This window comes from Pipistrellus hanaki (genome assembly GCF_964339955.1).
Source record: "Pipistrellus hanaki genome assembly, chromosome: 1".
Lineage (NCBI taxonomy): Eukaryota > Metazoa > Chordata > Mammalia > Chiroptera > Vespertilionidae > Pipistrellus > Pipistrellus hanaki.
Window position 1 is genome coordinate 165,596,320 of NC_140503.1, and position 15,922 is coordinate 165,612,241.

The 15,922-nt window shown below is 43.7% G+C and overlaps 1 protein-coding gene across 7 annotated transcripts in view; it reads right to left on the bottom strand.

Annotated features, from left to right (window-relative positions):
* The window catches only part of SEPTIN11 (septin 11), a 96,860-nt gene that overhangs the window by 32,693 nt on the left and 48,245 nt on the right, over positions 1 to 15,922 (bottom strand). For all 7 annotated transcript variants that reach the window (XR_014794857.1, XM_084881936.1, XM_084881935.1 and 4 more), the window contains exons 2-3: positions 15,644 to 15,758; positions 1,685 to 1,880 (exon numbers count right to left, since the gene is read on the bottom strand). Coding sequence is in view for 6 of the 7 variants with exons in the window: in XM_084881936.1 (XP_084738062.1) it covers positions 1,685 to 1,880; positions 15,644 to 15,758 (311 nt within the window). In the remaining variant the exon portion in view is untranslated. The remainder of the gene's footprint in view (positions 1 to 1,684; positions 1,881 to 15,643; positions 15,759 to 15,922) is intronic.

Consider the following 15,922-nt stretch of genomic DNA (forward strand, 5'->3'; position numbering starts at 1 on the left):
GGGTTGGAGATGGAGACACGCCTTGCTCTGAGTGTGCACTGGGATTGCTCGGTGACCAGGAGCCCCAGCTCTCTCCTGGGCTCCCACAATGCACCTGTGCTCTTCATCGGGTCACCAGGGTTTTCTCTTCATCCACTCCACTTGGCATTACCAACAGCCTTCAGGCAGTACCCTCGCCATCATTGCTTGGCACTGAGGCCGTAAGTTAAGAGCAACTGCTCAGCTGCAGGGGCTGAGCTCAGCTGTCCCCGACTCCTACACAATGTACAGATAGTCCATTTTGACCAGCAAAATGACATCTCTCACTACGTCTAACACGTTCTCCTGTTATTACCGGACAATGTTTATTGAAGAGCATTTAAATTGCTCTATAGATAAAAATAGAGCTCAGCTATATAAGGAATTAAGTATTTCTTTGTCACTATCATGGTGCTCATATAGATAAGGGAGAGTTAAAATCCAGGGTGGGCAAAAGTAGGTTTTTAGTCGTGAGTACACGAAACAGACTTAATTCTTATATTACTATTTATTAATTATTGTATTACTTTCCATACAAACAACTGTAAACCTACTTTTGCGGCCTTCCCCCTCCCCCCCCCCCCAATCTATCTAGGCCAGTAGTCAGCAAACCGCAGCTCACGAGCCACATGCGGCTCTTTGGCCCCTTGAGTGTTCTAACGCCACTTCTTCAAAATACACTCGCCCAGGCCAAAAACCGACTTCTGCACATGGGCCACGAAGTTTCAATCGCACTGTACATGTGCACCCGCACGTGGTATTTTGTGGAAGAGCCACACTCAGGGGCCAAAGAGCCACAGGTGGCTCGTGAGCTACAGTTTGCCGACCACTGATCTAGGCAATGCACATTTCTAGATAAGAAATAGTTCAAGTTCCTTTATACAAAACACATGTATATAACATACATAGTTTTGAATAAAAATCCAAACAGGAAAAACCTAATGAAGTTTCTAAGCTCTAAGTAAACATACCATCATTTGTTGACGTGGTGTTTTATTCCCATAATGCTGTCACTGCTCAAAAATGTCCCTGGAAGCCCCCCTCCTGAACGCATCTTTGGGCCTGAGACAGTTTTATTTTAACTTTCTCAAACTTCTGTTGAGATAAAATGTGATATTTAAAAGTCAGCCAGACACTAAGATTTTCCCAACAGATCTTTCATAAAAAATGTTTTCTTCACTTAGGGTTTTTAGGAGCAACCCAAGGCAGAAGTCACACAGGGAAAAGGGTTCTTCTTGCAGGCGATGGTGGAGGCACCTGGCTATCTGGACGCACTTGGTGGCGGTTCTAGGGACCTAGCCCAGGGTCACCGCTGGCTGGTGGCAGGGGTTTCCGCTAACTGTCCTGCGGGGCAGTTACATGTTTCTATTCCTTTAGATTGACTTTCCCGATGGGAAATCCCCCAAACCTGGCTCCATGGTCCTCCTGGAAAAATGCCACAAGTTATCTTATTCCTCCCAACACATCCCGTTTCCGCTTACACTAGCTGGAATCAATCACACAGGCTGTTTCTGACCTGAAGAAAATTTCTCAGGACGAGAATGTCTCATCTTTTCGTCGATACAGTTGGACCAACTCCCATCATCAGTGAACAGTCAGCATTTGAATTTACTGGTCGTGCCATTGGCTCATCCATTTATATCCCCCACGAAATCCCAAGATATACCTGTCGTCTTTATTTATCTGGTCTCCAAATCCCACGGTGTCCACGATGGTTAATTTCAGCCGGACGTTGCTTTCCTGGAGCTCGTAACTTCTGGCTTTTAACCGGACGCCTGGCTCGTTGTGAGTAGCGGGGTCACTTTCAAACTTGGTGTTGAATAAAGTGTCCATTAACGTGGACTTGCCGATGCCCGTCTCACCTACGTGACCACAGGGGAGGAATCGGAGAGCGTGTCAGTGCCTCGCAAGAGTGTTTCATGACCATGTCTGTACAACTTCTAAAAAAGTCACCATCACCAGTACGCCCTCCACAACAAGACCATTCTTTCCAGGTGAGCTGTATCCAATACCTCCTTAGAAATGTCTTAGTAAGTTTTAGAAACGATTCAGCAGAAAAAATCTTGGACTTACTGATCAAGGTACTCTTCTTTAGCTCTAGAGAAACAACCTGTTTGTACATTACAAAGACATAACGGGTATCTCTTCTCCTAATTGTTGGTGTGTAAAACTGTTACCTAAAAGAAATTATACTGCTGAGTTTCTGTTACTAGAAAGAAAGACATACTCCTTTTATATTGAATTATCTGACACCAGGTACTGTTGCCATAAAAGATGACATTTTTCAGAACGACGCTTTTGAGAATAACAGTAATAATCACACACCCGCTAAGTGACGGAGGGCTGATTTTGTACCAGGTGCTGTGGCAAGAGCTTCCAATGCCTGAGCTAGTTAAGCCCTATCACAATCCTCCGTGAAGCAAGCAGGTGCTCCCGTCCCCTCCGTTTCACAGATGGGGCACCGAAGGCTCAGGCAGGGTGTAGGTAACTTGCCTGAAGTCACATTATTAAGTGGCAGAGCAGGGTGCTAGCCCAAGTCTGTGTGACGAACACCTACACTGAGCCAACAGAGCCAATCCTGACTTTCCTATTACAGCAAAAGCTGTCTGCCTATTATTTCCCAACTATAGTTATGAGTTTGTGTCAGTCCTCTATATCAGTGGTTCTCAACCTTCCTAATGCCTCGACCCTTTAATACAGTTCCTCATGGTGTGGTGACCCCCAACCATAAAAATATTGTCGTTGCTACTTAACTGTAATTTTGCTACTGTGATGAATTGTAATGTAAATATCTGTTTTCCGGTGGTCTTAGGTGACCCTGCTAGCAGTTCTCGGCCTGTGTGTCTCTCAACCCATGTGTCTCGCAACCCATCAGAAAACACAGGTATTTACATTATGATTCATAACAGGAGCAACAAAAATAATTTTGTAGTTGGGAGTCATCACAACATGAGGAACTGTATTAAAAGGGTCGCGGCATTAGGAAGGCTGAGAACCACTGCTCTATATGATCCTCACTGTCTTTTCCTATTCAGCAGGAGTCCAGATGGTAAACATTTAGTAGATAGCTCTCCCAGCTTCAGAGTGATGTCTGCAACAATGAAACTGAGTCATGTTAAATGACCTGCAACAGTGGCCTTACTAATTCACACGGATAATTTAAGTCACTAAGTGTTTACCGAGAGCCTAATATGTGCAGAGCAGAGTGGCAGGTGCCTGGTACCACTCTACCAATCAAGTGGTGAGACTCAAATGAGGAGCTACAAAGAGCTTTAGCCTAACCTTCATCATAAAACCAAGCAAAATTCTCCTTCATTCTAATTCTAATTCCCAAATTAATTCTGAATCAAAAATAGTTGGCAAGGAGAAAGAACCCACCCCACCCTTGTCACTGGTGCTGGTGTTAGTGATTAAGTATGTGATGGCGGGAAAAGGGAAGTAGAAATCAAAGAATATTATCCATCAGAAAGACTTTTTATTTTGAATTTGGAAAATCTCCCTGTTAGATTTCCAACTCAATCTGAGCATGCTAATATGCTGCAACCCTCCCAGCAAATCCTAGAAACAGTTCCTTTTCTCAAGGGTCTCGATAATGCCGGTCAGGATGGTGACCACTGCACGGGGAAAGAACAACTCTGGGACTTACAGCCCTGAGGCAAGTCTCCCACTGTAATGGCAAAACCCACTTAACAACTGTAAACTCCATATTACTCACTGTTTTCCAACATAATGCAAAAGTGAAGTGGGATGGAGTTTTTCTGGATCTGAGCTTTCTCTAGTTAGCAGCCTTGTGTGGCTTGCCATTGACTGCAATGATTCACTTAGAGGATGAGTCGGTCAAGTTTGTTTGCCTTACTTTTTAACCTTGCCCAGTGGGCCCCGGATACACAAAAGATCAAAGCATTTCCTCTCCTTTCAGCCTTCATTCAGCCAGTATTTTTCCACTGCTTACTCCGTACCAAGCACTGTGTCACATTCTGGGACTACGAGGAACTAGCCTGCAGTGGTATTCTCCCACACCATAGAATCTGACCCGGAACAGGACTGAATGAATACCAATCCGACGCTAATTTATTATGGTGGGGATAATATTCTAAGTGTCTGCCTTAACCACGTTCCTCTTCTGAGCAAGACGATACTTTATACCTAGTGACCACAGGGAGCTAAACCAGGACTGGCGCCCTCAACAGAGGCACCCATGGAAGCCTAACCATGATGCTCTGAGACAGTGCCCCATCCTGGGCAGTGACCTGTCTGTCCAATCAGAACCCTCCCCCTTGGCAGTCTGGGTGAGAGATACACAATCTGCACACATGGCAAAGGCATAAGAAAAGATACACAGAGCAGTGGGTAAGCAGAAGCCATGAGGCAACAAAGGCTTCCAGTAAATGGAAGATGCTGACAGACCATTAGCTGGGAATATAGGAGAAAGAGAGCAGATAGACACAAATAGAGCTAAGTGTCTGAAATTCAATCTATACTAAGAGAAGGGTAATATGCTAATGAGGGTGGATGTCTTCCAGACGACATCCTGACAAAGCCACAGCCGCTACAAGGCCTGGGGCTCAGGCAACTGCCGCGGCTGGCAGTGGCAGCAGCGGCAGCAGCAGGGTGATGGAGATGGTGCCTTCCCCTGATCAGCCCGGTTGCCTCCCGGAGAAGGAAGCGTCAGTAGGACATCCCCTGAGGACTCCTGGACTGTGAGAGGGGGCAGGCCAGGCTAAGCCCCCCACCCGCACCCTACCCCCAGTGCACGAATTTTCCATGCACCGGACTTCTAGTCATTAATAATACTTGAGCATTTACTATGTGACAAGCAAAGGTGCTGGGCATAAAATGGTGAATAAAAAGAGACAGCATACACTGAGTGAACTTCTGTAACATCCTGAATGTCATTCCAGATGTCTGTGAAGTCTGCCTGTGTAGCAGTTGAGACGTTTTCCTGTCTTCCTTACCTTCCTGAATATTCTTACTAGAAGGCCTGTAGTGAGAGTAATCTAAACTAGTCTGTGCTCCCTAACATGACAGAGCTCAACAAACTCATACCCATGATTCATGGCCTAACAAAATAACTTTGAGCAAAACAAAGTTACTGTATAATATATACAGAAAGAAAACAGGGATCTCATTCTTTTTTAAAAATATATATATTTTTTTATTGATTTTAGAGAGGAAGGGAGAGGAAGAGAGAGATAGAAACATCAATGATGAGAGAGAATCATTGATCCACCACCTCCTGGGGATGGAGCCCACAACCCAGGCATGTGCCCTTGATCAGAATCAATCCTGGGACCCTTCAGTCCACAGGCTGACACTCTATCCACTGAGCCAAACAAGGTAGGGCAGGGATCTCACCCTTAGGGTACTTAGAATCAGGTAGGCAACCCAATATTGTAGGTACTCCAGTCATTTTATGTCCCTGTCACACATGTAACTTTTTCAAGTGCAACAAACTTCTTTTCACGATTTACTTATTTTCAGGCCACGGACAAAGGGACGATAGCAGAACTACCTTATAAGGTAAAGGTTCTGTCCGTAGAAAGTGATCCATTCAACTTTCATCTCTTTCCCTAAGGACAGCAATAAAGCCTTCCATTTCCATGGTAGGGACTCTCGGTTACCATTGCAGGACTGAAATTATCATCTCACTGACTTGGCTGAGAATTAGCTAAAGCTCTCGTCAATCAGGAACACTATGTGCTTTGCTTTTTTTCCCCTTTTTTTTAAGGTAATTTTAATTATCATTTACATTAGGGAGGAAATTATGAACAATTAGCATTCCAGGCCCTACTTACAGCTCAGGGTTAATCAGTGGGTTGGGAAAACCACTGTTCCTTTAAATTTCAGAGGGCTTTACTTTCCATTTCTAGGCCCTGTGCTTTTAAGAGCTATAATTAGATACAGCTACTCCAGAAGCAGTGTGATTCACCAAAAGCAGTTCAGTAAGAAGTGACAGCTTTTGGGATAAAAGTAATTCTAGAACCAGGAGAGCTTTTCAGTGCATTCGTTTTTGAGGCCTCTCTCTAGCCTCCCAAAGGAGGACATTTTCTCTACTTTTGAGAAGAATATCTCTGTTCATTCTAACTGAGTAACGGAAAGTGTACCAGGCATAGGTTCCAATTCAAACTAAATAGCGGTGACACTATTTTGAGAAAATTAATGACTGACACCAACCAACTCTGAAGTATTTCCAAACTCCTTAGCAGAATACCTGGCCTTCATTAAAAGTTCATTGGAAAGAAAAATAATCCTGATGATCTTTTATGCTGAGATTTGCACTTGGATAGATTTTTCCAAGTTTGTTGTTTTTGTGTGTGTGTGTGTGTGTGTGTTTTTTTTTTTTGTGTGTGTGTGTGTGTGTATGCTTTTTCTGTTGTAAATTCATCTACCTGAATGCTTAGTTGTTAGAATAATTAGAGATTTACTTTTGTAGCTCCCCACCTCTCACCTCCCCGCCTTGGCTTCTGTTTTTCTGCTCCAGCTGACACTGGTGAGCATGACACCAAGGTCACAGCGGAAAGCAGCCCCGCCCCTTCCGTTCTGTTCTCAGGCTTACAGAATCTACAAGCTCTTAGTTGGACATTAAAAGAACAAACAAGCAGCCAAAACCGGTTTGGCTCAGTGGATAGAGCGTCGGCCTGCAGACTGAAAGGTCCCAGGTTCCATTCCGGTCAAGGGTGTGTGCCTTGGTTGCGGCACATCCCCAGTGGGGGGTGTGCAAGAGGCAGCTGATCTATGTCTCTCTCATCGATGTTTCTAACTATCTCTCTCCCTTCCTCTCTGTAAAAAAATCAATAATATACAATGGTGCCTCACACAGCGAATTTAATTCGTTCCAGGAGCAAGCTTGTTATGCGAAAAGTTCGTTATGTGAAACGCGTTTTCCCATAACAATACATGTTAAAAAAAAATAATTCGTTCTGTAGCATAAAATATGCTAAGATGACATAAAAAAAGATAATTTTTTTGTTATTGTTTTTATTTAGATACATCTAAAAACATAATTTTTAAAAAAAAAAAACACACATTTTTTTAATTTTAAGACAGACTAAGTAGAGTCTACCGAATCTTGCACATCTTCATCCATTTTCTGCTTTTTGGCCGATGGTTTCATGAAAAACCTGTCCAAAGTCGTTTGTTTTTCTCTTTTCTCCAACATCTGCCGGAAATAACGGACAAGAGTATCGGAGTAAAGATCGTTGATCCTGTTTGCTTCAGCTGAATCCGGATAGTGGGCATTGGTAAACTCCTGAACTGCTTTCCATTTGACCAGGATGTTCTTGATGTCAGCAGTTAGGATTGGTTGATTGTTTGATTGTTGCTCCTCGTTATCAGATGACGCTTCCCTTTGAGCATTGTCCTGTTGCTGGACCAGAAGTGCTTGGAGCTCTTCAGTTGTCAGCTCTTCTTCGTGTTCCTCAATAAGCTCCTCTACATCCTCTTCCTCTACCTCTAATTCCAACCTTTGGGCCACTGTGATGATGTCCTTCACCACTTCTGTGTCATCAACTACTGCTTCTTCCTGGGTCCACGAAGGCACAAGCATCTTCCAAGCAGAAATGAGGGTCCTTTGTGACACTTCTTCCCAGGCCTTCTGTATAAGTCGTATTGCCATAAGGACATCAAATTTCTCCTTCCAAAACTTTCGGACAGTCATATCGTCTCCATCAAACTCGCATTCTTCAAACACCTTATTAAAGAGGGCTCTAGTGTAGAGTTTTTTAAAGTTCGCAATAACTTGCTGATCCATTGGCTGAAGAATGGATGTGGTGTTTGGTGGCAAATACTGCACCTTGATAAAAGGATAATTTTCCTGCAATATTTCCTCTAGGTCTTTTGGGTGAGAAGGGGCATTGTCAAGTATCAGAAGGGCTTTGAGCGGCAGTTCTTTTTCCAGCAAGAATTTCTTCACGGCAGGAGCAAAGGTTTCCAGAATCCATTCGTTGAAGATAACTTGGGTCACCCAGGCTTTTTGATTGGACTTCCAATGGACGGGCAGTTTGGACTTAATAACGTTATTTTTCTTGAAAATTCTTCGATTTTCAGAGTGATAAACCAATAGAGTAGGGGTGTCGAACTCAATCAGAGAAGGGGCCAAAATCTAAAATCCAGCCTAAATCGCGGGCCGAATGGTTTACTGAACAGTCATAAACTGGCAATGTCATAAACTGACAGCGGAGTGCAGTGATGACAGCGCGGTGCGGGCCACATTGCAAGGCCTGGCGGGCTGGATTTGGCCCGAGGGCCTTGTGTTTGACACATGTGCAATAGAGGTTTGATCTTGAGGTCTCCGCTGGCATTAGACGAAAACATAAGGGTAAGTCTGTCCTGGCAATTTCTTTTCCTCTTTTGTAATGAAGGTTCTGCTCGGCATTCTTTTCCAGAAAAGACCCGTTTCATCGGCATTGAACACTTGTTGTGGGCAGTATCCTTCATCCTTAATACATTTTTGAAAGTTAATAGAGAACTTTTCTGCTTCTTTCTTGTCAGCACTGCCAGCCTCACCATGCATAGTAACACTGTGGATTCCACACCTTTTCTTAAATCTAAAAAACCACCCCCTGCTGGCTTTGAATTCTTCTTCATTATCTTGATTGCTGCTACTTCCAGGAACGTTTTTCTTTAGATCGTCATAAATTCTCTTGGCTTTGTGACAGATAATATCTTGGGTTGTTACGTCACCTTTCACCTGCCTGTCCTTAATCCAAATCGCTAATAGCCTCTCCATTTCCTCGTGGATTGAAGACCTATATTTTTCATGAAATAGTTTTGATACTCCTTTGGCTACTTTGGCTGATTTGATTGCATCCTTATTTGTCAAAATGGTGAAAATGGTGGTCTTGCTGAGGCCAAACTCTTTGACGAGATCACACTGTTTTACCCCACATTCACTCCTTCTAATTATTTCCTGTTTCATTTCAACAGAAATCACCTTCCTGCTTTTTTCAGAAGCCATGATATAAAAAAAATATGGAGTTTAACTTAAAAGGACGACTGTCGTGATACGTGCGTGATTTAATTCGTAATAAAGAACGATTGCCGAGATACGTGCTTAAGTTAAGCGCAGTGACTAACAACTGCCTGCAGTGCCTGCGCGGAAGGATGCAATACATCGGCAGCGATCGTGGAAGCTCGGGCGAAGCAGTCGTGGAAGCTCGGGCGACTTCGTTGTGTGAAACGAAGTTCGTTGTATGAATCATGAAATGACGTTCGTTGTGTGCAGCGTTCGCTGTGCGAGGTGTTCTTTATGCGAGGCACCACTGTGTGTGTGTGTGTGTGTGTGTGTGTGTATATATATATATATATATATATATATATATATATATATATATATATATATATATATATATATATATTGGGTCGGCAGCTAAGTAATTGCGGGTTTCACACATATATGGCTTCAGTTGAATTTTTAGGTTTGCAGACGTAGTACAAATGTAAAACACATTTTGTTATTTGATAGTTGGCTATTCAGCTGTTAATCAGTAAAAAAAGTTTTTTGATCTGTTTTGTAGTTTTCGTTTGGCGTTCGTTGAAAAATGGAAAATCAAAAGGAACATTTTCGTCATATTTTGCTTTTTTATTTCCTCAAAGGGAAAAACGCATCGCAAGCTCATAAAAAGTTATGTGCTGTTTATGGTGCCGAAGCCTTAAAAGAACGGCAGTGTCAAAATTGGTTTGCCAAATTTCGTTCTGGTGATTTTTCACTCAAAGATGAAAAACGCTCTGGTAGTCCAGTTGAAGTTGATGACGCCCTAATCAAAGCAATAATCAATTCGGACTGTCACAGTACAACACGTGAGATTGCAGAGAAGCTTCATGTATCACATACATGCATTGAAAATCACTTAAAACAACTTGGCTATGTTCAAAAACTCGATACATGGGTTCCTCACGAACTGAAAGAATCACAGTTAACGCAACGCATTAGCAGCTGCGATTTGCTAAAGAAACGTAATGAAAATGATCCATTTTTAAAATGACTGATAACTGGCGATGAAAAATGGGTAGTTTACAACAATATCAAGCGGAAAAGATCGTGGAGCAGGCCAGGTGAACCAACTCAAACAACATCAAAAGCTGATATTCATCAAAAGAAGGTTTTGTTATCAGTTTGGTGGGATTACAAAGGAATTGTCTACTTTGAACTCTTACCACCCAACCGAACGATCAATTCTGATGTTTACATTGAACAACTAATGAAATTAAACAATGCAGTTGAAGAAAAGCGGCCCGAATTGACAAATCGAAAAGGTGTTGTATTCCATCATGACAATGCAAGGCCACACACATCTTTGGTCACTCGGCAAAAATTAATGGAGCTTGGTTGGGATGTTTTGCCACATCCACCATATAGTCCTGACCTTGCACCATCTGATTACTTTTTGTTTCGATCTTTACAAAACTCCTTGAATGGTAAAAATTTCAATAATGATGATGATGTCAAATCATACCTGATTCAGTTTTTTGCTAATAAAAACCAGAAGTTTTTTGAACGTGGGATTATGATGCTGCCTGAAAGATGGCAAAAGGTCATTGATCAAAATGGGCAATACATTACAGAATAAAGTTATTTAGTTCCGTGAAAAAATTCTTTGATTTTCTTTTAAAAATCCGCAATTACTTAGTTGCCGACCCAATATATATTTTTTAAAGAACAAATAAGCAAAAAAAACCAACAACAACAAACTAGGAGAAGCACTATATTATTAATTAATTAGAAGGGAATTATAGATGGATCAAACAGTTGCTCTGTGATGCAGCATTTTTACTCTGACGGCCAAGGCTGAGTATTGGAATGATTAGCCAGTCCCTGTGCAGGAAGGCCTGCCACCTGCTCTAAAGACTCTCCCTTTCATTCTTGGTTGGAGCCAGATAACCAGAGAGCTGTGTGCCTAAGCTGTGTCGTTTCATCTTGGAGAATCGCTTTTGATGGAACATGCGTTGGCTAATCCCACAGCCGGCATGAGGGATTCGAAAGAAAAGCATGTGACTCCTGGCGTCGCATGGGTCCATCGCACTGACCTGGGGACGCTCAGGAATCAGACCGAGATGTGGGGACATGTGTCTTTTCTTCTTCCAGGTGAAGTTGTGCTTCCCCTAGGGCAACTCTTATTTTAACTTCACGATACTATAAACCTGCCATTGTTAAACTGTTAACATATTTGAACCATAACAAGTGCTCAATACGCATCTGCTGAATGGCTCTCCTCCCTGCTCTGCCCGCTGGCTGAAAGGCAAACGCCTTCCTGACAGGCAGGTCTGATGGCTCTGAGTTCGGACTCCATCTCTGACTTCGCTTTCCTTTGGCGGGTTAATTGTATCTATTCATTTACTCACTCATTTCACCCTGTCAGCCACTTTATATGCCTTCCTAGATACGCAAGATGGGATTTAAAAAATTTCACGATTTGACTGTAAAATCCTACAGTTTATGTTGGCATCTATAGCCTTGGCTAAAATAATCTTAAATTGGTCAGTTTTCTATTCCTCTTCTGTCATTCTCTCAAACCAATTATCGTTGAGTTACTTTAAAAATATCTATTTTCAAAAGGCACCGTTAATTTACTTTGGCCCTGCTATTGAGCTGGTTCCCCTCCCAAAGCTGGCAGCTGGGGCGCTGCCGTGTTTTCTCCATCTCTGCCTGTGCACAAAGACCCCACAAACGGCCGCATCAATGCTGGCGTTTCACTAGAGTCATTTTGGAAAATGAACGAGAAAGATATTTAAATTGTAAATGGTGACTAATTTAGATTCTCCGGAGTAATACAGCATGGGTAAGACAGAAATGGCTTTATTTAAACCAGCGTGCAGCTTTGGGGTGTCTCGGTGTGTTGCCAGCAAGATGGAGAGTGAGGGAACCATGAACTCCTGGGTGCTCTGGTACCCGGTTCGGCTTCCAGAGTTCTCTTCCCGGTGAAGTGCACACTACTCTCTCGCTCTTGGTTACGTTGCTTTCCAGAGCTCGAGAGAGACGGATGCTGACAACAGACCTTTAATTCAATGCCTCTAAAACTAGACTAAGCGCATGCCAGGGTTAGTTTCTGCCCCGGTTCATTTCCTCTGTCTGCGACCCACGGTACCTTGCCACAAAACGAATTCTGAGAATCATCATCAGTTTCCTTCCTAGGCTCCTAACTTTTTAAAAAAATCCTCAATTCCCTTCCATACTTACCACGTGAAAATAACTTAATGATGCTATAAACAGCAAACACACACATACTGTATAAAAAACAACAGACAGACAGTGGGATGACAAGGCGAAAAGAAAGTACCATGGATGCTCTGAAGCTAAATAGGACACCTATTCCCCCGAGGGCTGTCAAAAGCTAGAACCCTTTTTCTCACAGACTCTTACTTTAAAAATAGATGGGACCATTGATTGACAGAGAAAATTGTTTTCTTCTACAGATATTTTGCTGTAAAATATTTATGGTAAGAAGATTTGATGCACTTCCCTCTCTGAGGATAAGTATGCTTAATATTAATGCCGACACCCCCGTGTCCTAAAGAGTGAACGTTGGCTTTCACCACAGGGCGCCAAAGAGTCATGGAAAAGAATCTGTGGGCTTGAGATACTGGAAGGACAGCCAGGACTTACTGTGGAGAGAGAGAAAGAAAACACAGCCCGGCCAATGTGGGGTCGTGGTTGAGCATCAACCTATAAACCTAGAGGTCAGGGTTCCATTCCAGGTCAGGGCACATGCCCAGGTTGCAGGCTCAATCCCCAGTGTGGGTCGTGCAGAAGGTAGCTGATCAATGGTTCTCATCATTGATGTGTCTATCTCTCTCCATCCCCTCTGAAATCAATTATATATATATCAAAACCCAGAAGAATATGATCTCTAAAACCAAAATTAAGAAGTTCTTGTATAATTGTGAAAGAGCTGCTGTATATGTTCTCTCTCATGCCCGTCTGCCTTCTGACCAAGTCTCCTTTCCCATTGAAATCTCTTGTGTTTGGCGCTGGTCTCCCCACCTCCCTCCCTGAGGACTCAGGCCACCATTCAATATACGGCCTTTTTGGTGTGGGGGGTTGAGGAAGAGTCTTAACAGAGTGTAAAACTGGATTTTAGCAATTCTCTATGGAAATTTTCCTACTATTAGAGTGAGGGAGAGAGGAATGCAATGCTGCTGGCTTTGAAAATGGAGGGTCCAAGAGCCATTAGAAACTAGAAAAGCAAGGTCATGAGGTCTCCCCTAGAGCAGTGGTCGCAAACCTTTCGGACCTCATGGACCACCAGAGGTCTGTAGACCACTGGTTAGCGACCACTGTCCCAGAGGTTCTGGAAAGGACCATGGTCCTGCTGATGCCTCGAATGGAGCCCGGGGGCACACAAGCTGAACTTCTAGAGAACCACAGGGTAATACTGATAGTAATAAACTGGTGTTGTTTTAAGCCTCCAAAAATAATTTCCAAGTACAGAAAGATGTAAAGTTTCTAGAAGAATATCAGTGTTAATTCTGTGGAATGGAAATGAGGATGAAAAACGAAAAGGGAACAGGGGATTGTTTTTTTAAACAGAAAGGATGAACTGTTTTTGTTCGTTTGAAAAACCAATTTTAAACATGTCTAAGCATAGAACCAGAATCTAAAAAATAATCTAGGAATCATAGGTATTGTCACCCACCCACGTGAGTTAAAATAGTAGCTGCTCTGCAGACCCAACAGGGCAGCATGGACGTGGCTTGGGAGGAATTCTGGCCAGCACTGTAACGGTGCTATTCATTTAACACGAGGGGTCAGCCCAGGAACCAGCACCCCCACCTCACACCATGCACCCTGTCCAACCAGGCCGTCCAGCAAGCCCAGTCCCCCTGGGAAATTTCCCAACCTGCAGGAGCTGGGACACAACTCTCCCATGTGTTTGTGAAGCTGATGTTGAAGACAAGGCTGGGGAGGCAGGGGAGAGAAGCCAGAATAGTAATCAGCCTACAATTTAGCCCACTTTTCAATAGGGAAAAAAAAAAAAAATCAACAAATTGCCAACAAATTGCTATGCTAATGAGGAACGGCAGGCTCTGCAAGCAGCATTTACTGTAAGAGAAAAGGCAATTCATTTATGCCACGTTGCACAGCTAGCTGCCACTCAGGAGGCGCCCTGCTGACTTTTAAATGGCTCCACTTCACGTGGGGAAAGGAGAAGGCAAGCTGCAGAGCGGGCTGCCTGGTCCTGTCTTCCTCTCACGCAGTGCCGAGGACCGCCCGCCAGAGAGCGAGCCGGTCCACGTGCCAACCCGCGGCGGCTTTCTGCTGACGAGCACCCAGTGCAGCGGCTGCATGCAACATGTCAGGATACTTCCAAACAGGGGAACACCTGCCCCCCGCACCCCAATGGGTATCCTTTAAAAATGGTGGGCCCGCCGAAACCGGTTTGGCTCAATGGATAGAGCGTCGGCTTGGGGACTGAAAGGTCCCGGGTTCGATTCCGGTCAAGGGCATGTACCTTGGTTGCGGGCACATTCCCAGTAGGGGGTGTGCAAGAGGCAGCTGATCGATGACTCTCTCTCATCGATGTTTCTAACTCTCTATCTCTCTCCCTTCCTCTCTGTACAAAATCAATAAAATAAAAAAAATTAAATAAAATAAAAAAAGCTTTCCTTTTAATAAATAAATAAATAAATAAATAAATAAATAAATAAATAAATAATAAAAATGGTGGGCCCGCCGAAACCGGTTTGGCTCAGTGTATAGAGTGTTGGCCTATGGACTGAAGGGTCCCGGGTTTGATTCCAGTCAAGGGCATGTACCTTGGTTGCGGGCATATCCCCAGTGGGGGGTGTGCAAGAGGCAGCTGATCGATGACTCCCTCTCATCGATGTTTCTAGCTCTCTATCTCTCTCCCTTCCTCTCTGTACAAAATCAATTATATATATATATAATAAAAATGGTGGGCCCTAGCTGGTTTGGCTCAGTGGTAGAGCGTTGGTCTGCTGACTGAAAGGTCCCAGGTTCGATTCCGGTCAAGGGCATGTACCTTGGTTGCGGGCACATCCCCGGTAGGGGGTGTGCAAGAGGCAGCTAGTCGATGTTTCTCTCTCATCGACGTTTCTAGCTCTCTCTCTCTCTCCCTTTCTCTCTGTTAAAAATCAATAACATATATTAAAAAAAAAAAAAAAAAAGATATTCCCAGAATCCTGATGGGACCCTCTATCCTAGGGCAGATCCCGTACCCTTTAAAAAAAAAAAAAAGAAAAAAGAAACCCCTAATGGAGGTTATTGGTGCCCTGCAATGAGAGACCCTAGAAACACATGCTTCAGAGGCTTCTGAGTGGTCTTACTGTGTATGTACATCTCAGTTCCTGCTTTTAACTAGTGACTAGTTATGGTCTAAGTCCCTCCCCCTATCAAACGTGAAAATAAATGACTTAATAACAATATTAAACTGACCACTAAATGAAAATAACTTGAGTAACACCACAAAGCATGTACCCACATACAAGAATCTTGGTAACGGTGGGAACATATAGACAGTGGGCATTATTGTCCTGTTTTTCTAATGAAGAAAAAAAAAAAAAAAGTGAAAATGCCATCCTGCTCACTTCCTGAAACGAGTCCCTGTCCCAGGCACCTGCCAGCTCAAGGTCAGCCTCCGTGCCCGGCAGCAGGTGAGGAGTCACTTACCAACACACAGGATGTTGAAACAGAACCCTTGGGAAGTGGACTTGTTGACCAGCTGGTCAGGAAGACTGTCAAAGCCAACATGGCCGGAGAGGGACAGGTTCCGGAGCTCTTCGTTCTGGAATCACAGAGGGGACACGTTTGAGAAGCCACGAACGGCGCCACCTGGGCACCACGCGCACAGACAGCGCCCTCTCCCTTCCTTCCTTCCGGGCATGCCCGGAAGAGCGTGCCTCTCTCCCCACACCCATCTTGGCTTCTACACAACTGAAGGTCCAACAA